The sequence below is a fragment of the Aquarana catesbeiana genome, linkage group LG01, assembly GCF_042186555.1.
Source record: "Aquarana catesbeiana isolate 2022-GZ linkage group LG01, ASM4218655v1, whole genome shotgun sequence".
NCBI lineage: Eukaryota > Metazoa > Chordata > Amphibia > Anura > Ranidae > Aquarana > Aquarana catesbeiana.
This window is the reverse complement of record NC_133324.1, coordinates 246449288-246465494: the sequence shown is the minus strand read 5'-3', so window position 1 is coordinate 246465494 and position 16207 is coordinate 246449288. Positions and strand designations below refer to the sequence as shown.

The window sequence follows — 16207 nt, the reverse complement described above, 5'->3', positions numbered from 1 at the left end:
AGAGACGGGCCCGCATCGGTTAGGTATAGCAGTGCATCATCCGCGTATAAGGATAATTTCTCTTCCATCGTCTCCACCCTCAAGCCCAGTACCTCAGGTGGCCCCCTGATCAAATTGGCCAGGGGTGCCAGAGCAAAAAGATGGGGACAGCGGACATCCCTGCCATGTACCCCTAAAGAGGGGAAAGGCCTCAGAGAGCCAATCATTGGTGCAGACCCGTGCCCTATACAACAGCTGGAGCCAATGCAGGAACTTTGGACGAAACCCATATTTCTTCAGGACTTCCCACAGATATTCCCATTCGACTGAGTTGAATGCCTTTTCTGCGTCTAGGGATGCGATAACCCTAGTTGTCACGTGGCACAGACAGATTTAGAAAGAGGCGATGGACATTGATATCCTTTCCCTTGCCCGGCATAAATCTGGTCTGGTCCACATGGATTAAATCCTCAATCACTGAGGAGAGACAGCTAGCCAGGACCTTTGCAAATATTTTCGCATCATCATTTAATAGAGATAGGGTGTGGGTCGATAGTGTGTGTCCTAACAGGTCCTTGCCTGGTTTGGGAATCGGAACAATGAGCGCCTCCTCCATGGAATCCAGCAGGGAGGCCAACGTATTAGACTCAGTAAAGAGGGCTGTGAGTTTTGGGGCCAATACCAATACCTCTTCAAATTGGGAATAGAATTCCGTTGGGAGACCATCCACCCCGGGAGTTAAATCCCCCAAACATCCCCCCCAACATCCTAATTGCTAATTGGACCTCCTCAAGTGAGATATCCGCCTCCAACCTTTCTTTATCTGTATTAATCAACGTGGGAAAAGGGACAGAATCAAGGTAAGCTAGCAGGTCAGCAGGGGAAAAATTTGTTTTAGAAGCATACACTGCCTGGGAGAACTCAACAAAGCGCTGATTGATACGGTCCGGCGAGGAGAGCAAGGATCCGCCCTGGTCCCTAATTACAGCAATGTGTGGAGGGGCTCTGGCCCTTTGCCAGCCAAGCCAAGAGGCGGCCATTTTTATCACCAAACTCAAACACCCTCTGTGAAGAATATAGGAGAGCCTTTTTGGTTTGCTCTATTCTGTAAATCGAGAGCTGTCTCAGAGACCTCCGTTAGGCAGCGTACGCATCCCGATCTGGGGACTCCACATACCCAGCCTCCAATCTAGCCGCCTCAGCCTCCAGTTCCTCCAATGAGAGTGCAGCCTCCCTCTGTAACTTAGATATCTTGGCTATATTTTCACCTCTGACCCAATCCATAAAGGCATCCCATATCACCACGGGAGACACCGATTCCCCCCCCCCCATTGCAGACCCAGTAGTTGCACATAGAAGCTGTGAGAAGCTCTTGCAACCTCTGGTCTAGTGCCTAGAACCTGGAGAGACGCCACAGCCTAAAACCCGAGGGAGGGGGTAGTGAGGGAAATAGTTAAGCACAGTGGTGCGCGGTCAGATATACCCCTAGACAGGATACGCACCTCTCTAAGGCTTAATGTACACCGGATGTTTTTACAACCTCTCCTGAATGATTTAACTTGACCGATAGTAACCCACGTTTAAAACGTCCGTTTTGCCGCGTAATCGTTTGAAAAAATAATAATTTTGGCGCTTGAAATGCCTCTAAACTCAGCGTCTGAACTAATTTTTTTGCTTTCCAAAAAAGACCTCTAAACTCAACTGCCAAGAAAGGACTATAAACGGCCCTGTGTACATGTACTGATAAGATAACACAGAGGAGAGTTCAGGAGCAGTTGAAAAAATGCCCAACTGCTCCTAAACGTATGTTTAGCAGCAGTGTACATGAGGCCTAACCCAGCGGAGGGCCGAAGCTGATGCAAAAATTAAATCAATCCTAGAAAGGGTTTTAAAGGTGGTGGAGTGGCAGGTAAATTCTTTATTATTAGGGTGGAGATGCCTCCAGACATCTGAGAGGGTGAAGGTAGTGGCCCAGCTCATGAAGTCAGATCCCCGAGACACAGAGTGCAACCTATCTAGATCTGGGCAGGGAACCATGTTAAAATCGCCCATCAAGAAAATGTCATTAGTATCATGACTCAACAACATTTGCATTATTGACATAAGAACCTGTATGCAAGCCGGAGGGGGAATATAAATCCCGACAAGCACCATAGATTTATCATATATTCGAGCATGGAGAACATATCTACCATCCGGGTCCATACGAATATCCAAGGCCTGAAATGGAAGGGATTTCCTCACTAAAATACTTACACCCCCTGCATAGATAGAGTAAGTGGCATGGTATGAAGAAACCACCCATGGCCGTCTCAATCCCAGGGTTCTAGAGCCCTGGAGATGCGTTTCTTGTAGGATACAGATCTGGGGGTTATATTTCTGCAGATACTTAAAAACTAAGGAACGTTTGACCACAGAGTTTAGACCGTGGACATTCCATGATACTATGGAAACTTGCAACGTTGTAAAGCCAGTGACCAAAGTTTAGCCGGGGATTTAACCATACAAGACCAAACCCATATAGCCTTGGACCTGGATGGTAATCGCCCCCCCCCCCCAAATAATTGAGCATCAAGTCAGGTTCCAAGAAGCACAAACATATGCAAAATATACATTGATAAGTAATATTCAGCACCCATAAACAGAAAATACTTAGAACTAAAATATAGAACAGAACAACCCCTCCCCCCAGTCTGTTAAGAAAACAGAACCCCACCCCACCACCCCGTCCCAAACATGGAGAGCATAAATCCCAAGAACTGTTCCAGAACTATAATATAACAGTTTGCGAGGGGCGTGGCCAGGCTCGCTATTCCATGACCCACCAAGGGGTGGCATGGAGATGCTGGTATGTAGCCGTGATAAAATTAAGCAATTACACAGGGTATAGTCTCCTGAGTCAGTGCAGATATATCTCAGCCAGGATGGCAACAGCATGACACTGACTGCAGCAGTTCTGTTCCTAAAAAGGAGAAAAACATTAAAAGGGAAAGGAGAAACAAAACAGTTCACATGACTATGTCATGAGTACATACTTGGGTTGCAGTAACTCAAACCTAGTAAGGCACAACAGGTGCATTATAAATCCCCTCCTGAAAAGTTAAGGCGCGCCGCACAGTGCAGATCAGCAATACTGAGCAGGCATCAAAAAAACTTCAGACACAGGTTAAATGAACTCACATCCTAGGATCGGCAATGAGGAGGCAGGGTGTCAAGCCAGGCAGAGGCTTCCCTTGGGGAGGTGTAAAAGCGGACTGTCTCCCCATCCTGGACCTACAGACGAGCAGGAAACACACTGTAACGAATCCTGCGAGCCCGCAATGCCGCCTTAACCTGATCTTAAAGCCTTCCTTCTGGGTCTCCACAGAATAATCAGGGAAAATCGGCAACTAGTTATTTTGGTAGCGCAGCTCCCCTAGGGCACAGGATTCCAGGAGTATCTCATCTCTGTCGTGAAAATTGAGTAGCTTCAGACTGAAGGTCCGAGGGGGTGAGCCCAGGGGCCCAGTTTGGGTGGGATGCGGTGCACCCTTTCCACCGTGTAGTGTGGTGAGAAATGAGCACCAGGTACGAGATAGCGCAATGCGTCTTCTATGAAGACCGTAGGATTGGATCCCTCCGACAGCCCCACAATCTGCAGATTATTGCGTCTATTCCTGTTTTCCGCATCCTTCACTTTATACTCCAGGGCACGGATTTTTGTTTGGAGCGTGCGGAGGGCTGTGGTGTGTTCTGAAATAGTGTCTTCCACCTGGCCCACCCGCTGTTCAGCCTCCGACACGATGTAAGCCGACATCTTGCTGCGCCGCTTCTATTTTAGAAGAAAGTGTGGCCTGGCAGGATGTGAGCATGGTCTGGCAGGCAGTGATAGCCGCCATGACATCTGTAAGACTAGGCTGCGGTGCGGCTGTCTGCTCCGTGAGGTCAGTCTGAGAGGCCATGTGCTGATGGACAACCGGGCAGGCCGCAATGTGAGAATCCGGGATCGTTTCTTCCAATACTGCAGGGAATCGAAGCTTGTTACCTCTACCAGAATTCACCCGCAGCGCATCTAGCGAATTACCAACAGTCCAAAGGGGGATCAGAGGCACTCAGAAGGGTATATGCCAGCATCCAGCAGAGCTCCAGCAAATGCAGCCGCTCAGAACGCCATCTTGGACACACCCCCATAGTGGCAGTATTTTTAATGTAAAAAGAAGATTTAGAAACTTTGGGGGAGCGGATGAACTATTTTCAATTCTGGGTTTAGTAACACTTTTTAAGTGGATGGATGGTGAAATAATATACAGTAATTCCACAACACGATTTAAGCTGATTAGGTGACAATAATACAGAAGTGAGAATCTTTTTGTCAAAAAACAAGGGGTTAATACGGCGCACTCTGGATGTGGCTGTATACAAATAGCTGAAAAAGAAGGGGATTGGGGGGGGGGGGGGGTACATGAACAGGGAAAGGGAACTGGTAGTGGAACTGGATATGGGTATTTCAGAACAAATCTAAAATAAGTATGTCTATGTAAGGATGATAAGTTGCTGAATATATAGAAGGCAGCCAGTCCATAAAAGCTAGAAGAGGCTCTGGAACAAGACAAAAGGAAAAAAGAACGGCGCCCTCTAAATGCAGCATGTTTTACAATAATAGTAATAAGTATAAAATTGATGCGCTTTAAATAAATAGTGCACAATATACCTCTGCTAGGAATTAGCTTAAATATATAAATATACGATGCATATATGTAAATAAAATAAATAAATAATTCTGGTGCCCATACATGTATTAATGTTATCCAAAATAAATCCACAAGCTGATAATGTGACGGTGAATATAAATGTATTGACACTATAAATATAAAATGTCCAGGCGGAGATAGATAGTGGGAGAAATAAAAGTAATTAAACAATTCCTTCCCTTAATCCAAATTGATTAATTCACTGGGTTAAACAGTTTGTTGCAGGATATTTAGTTTTTCTTGCATCCCACTTCAGCCTTAATACCGCTGGTGCTTCGGCTCTCAGGGTAAAGATTTATGCAAGGCAAGCAAAAAAGATAGATCATTGTGCAATAAACTTCTGAGATAGAACACAAGCAAAACAGGGACAAAAGATACACTCACATACTCCCGGTCTATTAGAAGCATTCAAATATTCAGATTGCAGTCAGCCGCTGTGGACGAGGCTTCCCATAGAGAAACCGCTGCTGTTAAACTCAAGGTGTATTACAGCACTGAACGTCCTAAGCTCCTCCCACGCGTTGCGTCACTGGCACGTGACTTTCTCAAGGATAAACACAGGAAGCCACAGCCTCTGCATTTAAGTCCTATGGCGTAAAGGTTACCATGGAGGCAGCGCTGTGTTCATTGGATCATCATACTGTTTTCTGCTACTAATGACATATAAATACTTAAACTATATTTAATTTGTTTACAAATTGTTAAAACGGGGGACATATATTTATAAACACAGGTTTGTATACAAAAGAAACAAATATAGATAGAAAATTCCAAATAGAGAATAATAACGTAAGAGTAGACATAATTAATATGGTCATAGACTCCCTCCAGTGGTAAAAAAATGTTACTACACATTCAATGTTACCACATGTTACGCTCCTATGTGGAAGCGCATAAGGGAACATATCCAGAACATTAAAAAATCTTTTCCTAAGCATAATGTCTCCAGGCATTTTGCTATGCACCACAATAGTGACCCTAAACAGTTGAAATTTTGGGCAATTCAGAAATATAGACCACACTGGAGAGGCTCAAACAAGATAAGGGAACTCAGCAAAAGCGAGTCTAAATGGATATTCCAGATGGGGACTCTTGCCCTGAATGGCTTAAACATAGAATTTGATCTCAATTGCTTCATATCAGATTTTTAATACTCCATGATATTCTCAAGATATGCCTTATTTTTTGGAAATTTATTTTAAATATATTATCTTTACCTTGTAGGTATTGAGTGGTATTTACCCTCATCGTCATTTTATACAGTAAATCATATTTTATATCTTATATGTTCTATCATAGTAACATTTTTTTATAATAAATTTTTAAATTTTTAATAATTTTATTTTTTAGGGACTATGTATTTATATTTATTTTTAAACTGTGAATTGGTTTTTAGGAATTAATACCTGGGTTACGCATACAGCTAAATATGTATTACAATTCATTTAGTAATTTTTATTTTATTTATTTCGAATTTATAGATTTTTTGAAACATTGTTGCATTGGTTTATCAGTGGCGCAACAATGTAGTGTTAATTTATTTTTATTGTATTTTTTTCATTCATTATTGGATGTAGCATTATACTAACCTAATTAATATGTTGCTAGTGATTACTTAATGTGGATTGATGGGTATTTCACTTGCGGAATTACACTCACATACTAGTAATGTTACTATGTATCCCAGTTTAAAAAGTCATGTTATCTGATGTGGTAACATTGAATGTGTAGTAACATTTTTTACCACTGGAGGGAGTCTATGACCATATTAATTATGTCTACTCTTACGTTATTATTCTCTATTTGGAATTTTCTATCTATATTTGTTTCTTTTGTATACAAACCTGTGTTTATAAATATATGTCCCCCGTTTTAAAAATTTGTAAACAAATTAAATATAGTTTAAGTATTTATATGTCATTAGTAGCAGAAAGCAGTATGATGATCCAATGAACACAGCGCTGTCTCCATGGTAACCATTACGCCATAGGACTTAAATACAGAGGCCGTGGCTTCCTGTGTTTATCCTTGAGAAAGTCACGTGCCAGTGACGCAACGCGTGGGAGGAGCTTAGGACGTTCAGTGCTGTAATACACCTTGAGTTTAACAGCAGCGGTTTCTCTATGGGAAGCCTCGTCCACAGCGGCTGACTGCAATCTGCATATTTGAATGCTTCTAATAGACCGGGAGTATGTGAGTGTATCTCTTGTCCCTGTTTTGCTTGTGTACTATTTTAGAAGTTTATTGCACAATGATCTATCTTTTTTGCTTGCCTTGCATAAATCTTTACCCTGAGAGCCGAATCACCAGCGGTATTAAGGCTGAAGTGGGATGCAAGAAAAACTAAATATCCTGCAACAAACTGTTTAACCCAGTGAATTAATCAATTTGGATTAAGTGAAGGAATTGTTTAATTACTTTTATTTCTCCCACTATCTATCTCCGCCTGGACATTTTATATTTATAGTGTCAATACATTTATATTCACCGTCACATTATCAGCTTGTGGATTTATTTTGGATAACATTAATACATGTATGAGCACCAGAATTATTTATTTTATTTACATATATGCATCGTATATTTATATATTTAAGCTAATTCCTAGCAGAGGTATATTGTGCACTATTTATTTAAAGCGAATCAATTTTATACTTATTACTATTTTGTTTTTGGTTATCTGATCACCTTTATATTGATAGCAGCTTTAATTTTCTGATTTCATTTTACAATAGCACGTATCTTATTATTACATCAAAATATTTTTTAAGCATTTTTTAAGCACATTTTTATTTCCTACACTTATCCACATCAGAGCTTGGTTTTTACATTTATGTTTTACAATAAGTTTAATATAAATGGATTAAAAACACTCACATGGGACCAGTAAAATTCCAGCATGTAAAATTACAATGGTTCATCCGCATGGTCCCCGAATGGTATACGGCTCACGGGCTGATAGAAGCGATCCTCAGTCCTGTAGCTGTCCAGTCGTACTGCATACACACAATGCTTCCCGGGAGGCTGGGACGTAGATTGTGGATGCTTCATGGTGTCGTGATGTCGTCGCATCCGGGAACGGGGTCGGCGGTGCTTCGCGTTAGGAGCATGCATGCTGCTTCCTCAGGCTTTGCTGGTGGCCATCTTGGTTAAGGGAACTTATAACATAAAGCTAGGGGGAGGACTGGACACATATATATATTATAAATGTAAACTAGAGCCTTGGTTCTTTTATATGTTTTTTTATATAAGCACTCCCTAATAACTACTACTACTGCCATCACTACTTTTAAACTATAATTAACATCAATCCCCAATTAATCATTTCATATTAATACTCAGCTTCATTTAAGACAATACAGCTTTGCCCCCCCCCCCTCTTCCTCTCCCCCCTCTCTTCCTCTCCCCCCTCCTCTTCCTCTCCCCCCTCCACGATACAGATAGCATTGCCTTATTGCTAGGCTTTGTTTTTGTTGTCACTGTCACCATGGTTACCAGGGCGGGTTTACTAAATCCCCGTCCGGTCCTCCCCCTAATCATTGTCGAATCCTCCCCCTTGCTTGACTGTCGAATCCTCCCCCTTGCTTTATGGTATAAGTTCCCTGAACCAAGATGACCACCAGCAAAGCCTGAGGAAGGAGCACGCATGCTCCGAACGCGAAGCACTGCCCGCCGACCCCGTTTCCGGATGTGACGACACCACGAAGCATCCACGATCTATGTCCCAGCCTCCCGGAAGCGCTGTGTGTATGCAGTACGACTGGACAGCTACAGGACTGAGGATCGCTTCTATCAGTCTGTGAGGCGTTGACCATTCGGGAACCATGCGGATGAAGCATTGTAATTTTACATGCTGGAATTTTACTGCTCCCATGTGAGTGTTTTTAATCCATTTATATTTAACTTATTTTAAAACACGCTGCATTTAGAGGGCGCCGTTCTTTTTTCCTTTTTGTTTTGAGAATCTTTTTGTTAATGCTTTGTCCTACAATATGTAGCTTAATAACTTGTTCATTTTCCTATTACAGGAAGATTTTGACATATTCCTTTCACTGGATGAGTATGAAAACCGATCTTTTCTGTCTCATCTTAGAGAAGAGCATATTATTGCTTATGAGACTACCAGGTCCATGTCTAAATCTGAAAAGACAACAGAACAGATTCCGAATACTAACCATCATTCCAAGGTGCCATCAACAGAGTCTAGGTTATACAGACTTGCCTTGCTTCTACAAGTCACAGAACAAGAGCTAGGTGCAGAACTAGCCCTGAGAGCTCTGTCAGCTGGAAAGGTTGAAAAGTCATTGCAGATCTGCCGGTACAGTGGAAAGCGATTATGTTGTACACTTCTTGCTACCTTCCAGAACAAAGTTGTTGCATTCACTATTATTTTCTCTTTTTTAGGGATCTATATGAACATCATTGTAATTCTCAGACTGGAAAGTTACTTTTCCTTGTTTCTCAGAAATTGTGCCAAATGTTGGAAGCAAATACACCAATGGTAATACCTTCTGGAATGAATTTGCCTGCCGTCACTCATCAGTTATCTTGTCAGGCAGTCACGATAAGCAGTCCAGGTAAAGATTAGCACAGTGGGCTTGCATCTACTAAGGTATTGAATGGTAATGGCAGATATGTTACTGCTGTTATTGAATATTACCCTTGCTAACAAAATTTTTTTACAGGCAAAATGGACTCTAGGCACATAGGAGAGTGAAGATCAACCCTCTGGAGGCTGTAACCCCTCCCTCGATACACTTGCTCAGATTTGCTTGATTTCCTTAGGGGATTGAGTGTCTCTCATCATTCTGCTTTTTTTCCTTGAATTGGAAAATGTTCTAGCAGATACTAGCAGATTCAGGCTAGATTTTGGAAATCCCAGAGGTCTCTCCAGTTAACCTACAGAAGCAGATTTTCCCAGATCATTAATTACATTTGCATATCACCTGATCGGCAGCTGGCTCAGCCTCAGTGCTACTGAGAACCTGAGCCAGCCACTCACACCCCCTCTTCAGCTTGGTGCTGCAGTGAGTGCTAAAAGAGGCGGGGCAGAGAGAGGTGACTTAACAGCCCCCACTCTCTGTTTCGGGAAGACAGGGAGCTGTGTGGTCAGAGCTCAGTTCTCGGTAGTAGAACCTGTGGAGGAGAGCTGCAATATCACACCAATGCAGCAGCCAAAGAGGTGAGTATGCATGTTTTGTTTTTGCAATTGCAAAAGGGAAGTGCACCACTAGTGCAATAAAAACTTTTATTTAACAAGTGGTAAATAAAAACAATATGCATTCACCCCAGTTCATGTGTGCCTTTCACAGCCTGTCACAGATCTATGGCTATAGTCCTGGCTAGAGACAAGCACCTGGTAAACTATAGTAGATTTCTTATTCTGCACTGTTAACCAGCAAGCTTGCAAGGCAAAGCACTCTGGTTCCTGGCATTTGCCAGTCATTTTCAGGGCTCTGAGGAAAGGTATTCCAGTGTTCCCCTGACAGGGTGAATCATAGGTCGCTTCCACAACTCTCATAGCGAGTTGCTGTGAGGACACGTGTTTCGGGAGCAGTGCCGTCATGGCATGTCTCAGATTTTTAAGGCTTCCACCTGGTCTTCTGTTCACATGTTGTCTAAATTGTTATCAGATGGTTGTTGCTACCTCACTTGCCAGCTTTGGGTATAAGGTCCTTCTGGCAACTCCTTGAGCTGCAGGGAATCCTGTTGTGTTTTCTTGAGTCTGTTAATGCTTGTTTTAAAATGCTAGTGTCCCTCAAATGATAGGAGAAAAATACTATTTTTGTACTCAACGTAAAATTCCTTTCTAGGAGTAATTTGGGGGCAAACAGGTCTATGCTTAGAATCTTGCTCTCGGTACTGCTTTGCTACAAAACAGTGTTAGTGTCAGTATAACCCCACAGTGAAAGGTTTCCTTTGTTCCTTATTTACCACCAAGAAATGTATTTTAAGTTGAGTACAAAAATCCTATTTTTAAATGGAACAAGAGTCTATCTTTAAAGTGGTTTTAAACCTCACAGTTGAAGTATAAACAAAGCATATTCCTCTATAGTGTGTACTTGGCTCAACCCAGGGCACTAAGTGTCATTTGTCTCTGCTGCCTCATTTCTCTGCTATCTGTATGATTCACTTCTGACAAGTTTTTCTGACACCAAGAGAAGTGAAAAAGTATACAGGAAAGAGGTGGTGTGTCCCTTGCCTCCAATCAACTGTCAGAGCTCTTCTTACTGAGCTCTTCAGAGTGTAGCTTCAGCTCACCGGCTTCTGCTTTTCAAAGCTGAGAAATCCTGTGTAAATTCTGTGTTTTTCAATGCACATAGAGAAGAGAATGTGTTTCATCTGTCTATCACCCAAGGCTAGTCAATTCACTCGGTATCTGTGAGGGTTTGCAACACTTTAAGACCTAATGTAACTAGCCCTCCTTTTTTTTTTTTTTGTTGGATTGAGTGGTTGAAGATTAGAATTTTTCATGTTTCTATTACTGGCTGTGCCACACTTAAGGAAAATTTTGCCTCACTTCCTGTCCTGGTGACATAACCTCTTAAGATCTGTTCGCACCTATGAGTTTTTTATTGCTTTTTGCAGAAACGCACTACAGTCCATTTAACATGGTTCCCTATGGGACATATTCACATCTATGCTTTTTTCAGCTGCTGCGCTTTTGGAATGGGTCAGGATCGGTGCGTTTTTGGTTCAATAGACTTCAATGGAGAAGCTGCAGAAAAGCATTACGTTTTTGCCACGTTTTGCATTTTTAACACACACACCCCCCCCAACAACAAATTGGCCCTAAAAAATGCGCCAAACGCTCAAAAAAATGCCAAACGCGTGTGCAAAAAACGCAAAATGCACCGCAAGGAACTGCAGAAACAGATCAAAAGCAAACTGCATAGGTGTGAACCAAGCCTTAAGAAGGGAAGTGGGAGAAAATCTTCAGCAGTAACATATACAGTAATAAAAAACTGCCAGGGCTCCCTTTCACACTGAGCCGCCCCGGGCGTCGGCAGTATAATGCCCCTATTTTTAGCAGCGCCTTTAACGTAGTTTTTGTGGCGCTATTCGGACGATAGCAGGGCGCTTTTAACCCCCGCTAGCGGCCAACAAAGTGTTAAAACCGCCAGCAAAGCGCTGCTACAGCAGCCCTTTGCCGGTGGTTCGGCGGTGCTACCCATTGATTTCAATGGGCAGGGGCGCTTTAGGAGTGGTGAGTTCACCGCTCCTTATGCGCTCCAAAGAAGCTGCTGGCAGGACTTTTTCTGACGCCCTGCCAGCGCACCGCTCCAGTGGAGTGAATAGAGCCGCTGTTTTAGGGCGCTTTGCAGGTGCCATTTTTAACGCTATAGCGCCTGCAAAGCGCCTCAGTGTGAAAGGGGTCTAACTTTCTGTCCTGGTTTCCCTTAGATGGCCACAGAAAGCAATTTAAATCTGATTATGTAGCTTAATACACAGAAGTATGTTTATGTGAACTGCTCTTCTTGCTGAAGGATTTGTAATTCTGTTTAGCAAGTCATATGGCTTGGGAAGACCTAAAAGATGACACAGCTAGGTCCTTGTTCTATACCAGAGGTCTCCAAACTTTCGTTATTGGTGTCATAGGGAGAAATTGGGCCCCATTGTTGGTGTCATTGGGAGAAATTGGGCCCCATTGTTGGTGTCATTGGGAGAAATTGGACCCCATCATTGGTGTCATTGGGAGGGATTATGCCCCACTGTTAGTATGAGTGGATGAAATAGTGCTCCAAGGGCCAGAAAAAAGCAAACAAAAGGCCGCAGGTTGGCAAAAACTGTTCTAGACTATAGTGGCAGAACAGCTAGGGCAGGAACTTAACCCCTGCCTGCTGAGTAGACACTGAAATGGCAGCAACCCACTGATGGGTGATCACTCTGTTTTCTCCTCCTGTCAGCAGGTGTACTCTGCAGAGCTTTTTTAGCTTCTACTGCTGGCCCTGCCTCTCTGTTTGACTAATACAGTGCAAAAGTTTAGCATTACAGAAGGTTGGTATACCAATAACGTTCTTAAAAAAAGACGCACTCATTTTGCCCATTTAGTGACAGTGTCTAAGTAAATGCTCCCTACCACTCTCCTCTATTGCAACCCCCCAATTCAGCGTTTTTTTTGGGATGGAATAAGGAGCGACAAGGGATTGCCTGAATGAGCAAAGCAACATTGTCAGTGACAATGTATTTGTATGTGCCTGTCGTTCAGCTTTGTAGCATGGCTGAAGGTAGGCAACTCTTGCCATGATAAAGTATAAATGGCCTAATTTCACATTTTTCCAGACTTGCCCTGCTGAAGTGCTGACAGCTCCACAATCCCAGTCACTAATCTGTCCCTTGCCACTTTCATCTGCTCTGTTATTTTTTGGTCCAGCACCTTCTTTATGGAGTAGAACCAGAGGTATACACTGTGCCACTCATGTGCAACAGGCAGTAAACGCTAGGAAAGAAAAAAAGTTGCTAGGAGCAAGGAGAATTTTTTTTCATTTCACCGCCAAAAAAATACTTCTGTGAAAAAGGTCACAGTGTATAAAAATCATGACAGCTTTGATTAAAGGGGTTGTAAACCCTGAGGGTTTTTCACTGTAGTGCATTCTATGCATTAAGGTGAAAAACCTACTGTGCTGCAGCACCCCCCGACCCCCTCCTTTTTTTTTTTTTTTTTTTTTTTTTTTTTTTTTTACCTGACCTGATCGTTCCAGCGACGGGGACAAGCACAGCAGCTCCAGCTGCTGTCTCTGGTCCTCATTGGATAGATTGGCAGCAGGAGCCATTGGCTCCCGCTGCTGTCATTCAAATCCAGTGTTAATGGACGCAGCAGCAAGATTCGGGAGCGCGCACGCAGGAGTGCCCCCTTGGAAAGCGGCTCTCCGAGGGGGCACTCGAGAAGAGGAGGAGTCAGGAGCGCTGCTGGGGGACCCCAGAAAAGGAGGATTGGGGCCACTTTGTGCAAAACCCTTGCACAGAGGAGGTAAGCATAACATGTTTTTGTTTAAAATAAAAAAAACGAACACTTTAATTGCAGTTACCTAATCACCTGTTCATATTGGCAGTTTTAAAAATGGATGCTAACCCCATGAAGCAACATTTAATGTGATGTTATTGCAGGGGTGTCAAACTCCATTTCATTACGGGCCTCATCAGGATTATGGTTACCCTTCAAAGGGCTGGTTGTATCTAAAACACTAGATCTCCAGATAGAGCACCCCCCCCCCCCCTTTACATCAGATGTCAAGAGCCCCCCGCCCCCGACCTTCAGAAGCCAAGACTCCTCAAACCTCCCTTACATCTCGCAGTGTACCCCACTTAACTGCTGTCTGGAAGAAGCTAGTGTGGAAGCTGAGAAGCAGAAAGTACGGCGTCTGGAGCAGGACCAGAGAAGGACAGCTGCCTGAGTTTGCTGAATGCTGAGACGGGGGAGGGGGCAGAGACGAGGGAGTGCTTGGGCTGCACAGAGTGGCACAGGATCTGTAGGAAGAGTTGATGAGAAACTGATGAGATCCTCTCTGTGGCTGCACACAAAAGCCGGGATCTAGTGGAGGAGTTCTGTTCTCCTCTGTGTTCCCGATTGCTGAGACAAAATGGGCGGATGGAAATGAAGGGGGTGCCGCAGCTGCAGCAAAGGTGCGATGGCCACATGAAGTGGCCAGAAGGCCCAGATTCGACCCGCAGCTCTTGTATCTGACACGTGTATTATTGTATTGAATCTAAAGTGATACTAATGTCTTGTTTTCTTTTTTTTAGTTAAAAATAACTAACATACTTACCTGCTCTGTGTAGTGGTTTTGCACAGAGCTGCCCAGATCCTTCTCTTCTTGGGTTCCTCTTTGGTGCTCCTGGCCCCTCTCTCCTGATAAGTGACCCCACAGCAGGCAGCTTGTTATGGGGGCATCCGAGCCGAGCCACAACTCCCTGTGTCCATTCAGACACAGAGCCACGGCCCACCCCCACCCCTTTCTCCTCATTGGCTGACTGAATTTGATTGACAGCAGCGGGAGCCAATGACGCCGCGCTGCTGTCTCACCCAATGAGAAGGGAAGTCCTGGGTAGCTGAGACATTTCTACAACATTGCTAGATCTAGATGGGGCTCGGGTAAGTATTAGAGGGGCTGAGGGGGGCTGCTGCACACAGAAGGGTTTTTATCTTAATGCATTGATTAGAATGCATTAAAATAAAAAACCTTCTGCCTTTACAACCACTTTAATGCATTTCTGATTCACTTATGATAATGATAGTAAGAAGAAGGTGAAAACATAAAATAGAAGTTTCAATTACTCTGCACGACATAACTGGCCTAAACATGACACAATTTGTTTTATTTTGTTTTTTTGTTTTTTTTAAACTTCACAGATCTCTTGCTGGATGCTTTGGAACTTTGTAAATATACACATATTGCTGTGGAACTTTACAGACAATGTCATATTGAAGATTATGGATTTATTACCAAAGTGAGTGTTGTGCATTTCCTTGTGGTTTATTACTCTTGTATATATTGATGCATTTATTCTTTATACAACCTCATTGGTTTTATAAGTAAACAGTTATCACTGAACAGTAAAGGTTCTCACTGTGCCTCTCCAGCTTACCATCCAAGCAGATGTATTTGTATGGAAGCAAGCATGTTAATCCACATAACTGATTCAAATTTAGGTCTGGAAATCTAAGAACCCTTAATCGGTGTTCTTGTACCTACAGTAAGTTCCTAAGCTCCATGTTTTTGAATGAATCCTGGGTAGAACACACATGCTAGAACATACAGAACTCTTGATGGAAGTTAAATGGGTTTTTACAGGTGTAGGATAATTTTTAGTTAATTTATATTCAACTCTCTTGTTAGCAGCCATTTAAAACTTTGTACAGTATAACCTTGAATTGCGAGCATAATTCGTTCCAGAAACATGCTTGTAATCCAAAGCACTTGTATATCAAACAGAGTTTCACCATAAGAAATAATGCAAACTCAAATGATTTGTTCCACAACCATTTATTCATAGGTACTTTTCAGTTTATAATCCATATAAAAAGATTATAGCAATGTGATAGTTTGTGTAACCATAAAATGTCTATCCACAAATTGCAGCCTCCACAGGGGGATTAGAAGCTAAATCCAGCAGGAGCTATAGAGTATAAAAGGGAAGAGAGGCGCCTTTAAGTGAAGCAATATGATTACATTTCATGAAGTTACAACATTTAGCAACTCCCATGGTTGATGATTAAGAAGCACATCTAAGTATGCAGGTACCCAGGGTAAAGCTGTCCACATAGACCATCCCCCACACTGCCGGCTCTCACCGCTGTCAGTCTGCAATTGTGACCAGGAAGACTACCCTGCCATAGAGCGATTGAACTGCTCATGAAGCGCAGCGTGGAAGGGACGATGGCAGTGAGGGGGGTGGTCTATGTGAACAGCTTTACCCCGGATGCCTGCATACTTAGATGTGCCTGTTTTAATCATCAACCATATGAGTTGCAAAATGTTGTACCTTCATTAAATGTA

The 16207-nt window shown here is 43.0% G+C and overlaps 1 protein-coding gene across 1 annotated transcript in view; it reads left to right on the top strand.

Moving 5' to 3' along the window:
* Positions 1 to 16207, top strand: part of KNTC1 (kinetochore associated 1) — a 521537-nt gene that overhangs the window by 235876 nt on the left and 269454 nt on the right. The window contains exons 34-36 of the mRNA XM_073627545.1: positions 8738 to 9027; positions 9114 to 9286; positions 15061 to 15158. Of these exons, the coding sequence (XP_073483646.1) occupies positions 8738 to 9027; positions 9114 to 9286; positions 15061 to 15158 (561 nt within the window). The remainder of the gene's footprint in view (positions 1 to 8737; positions 9028 to 9113; positions 9287 to 15060; positions 15159 to 16207) is intronic.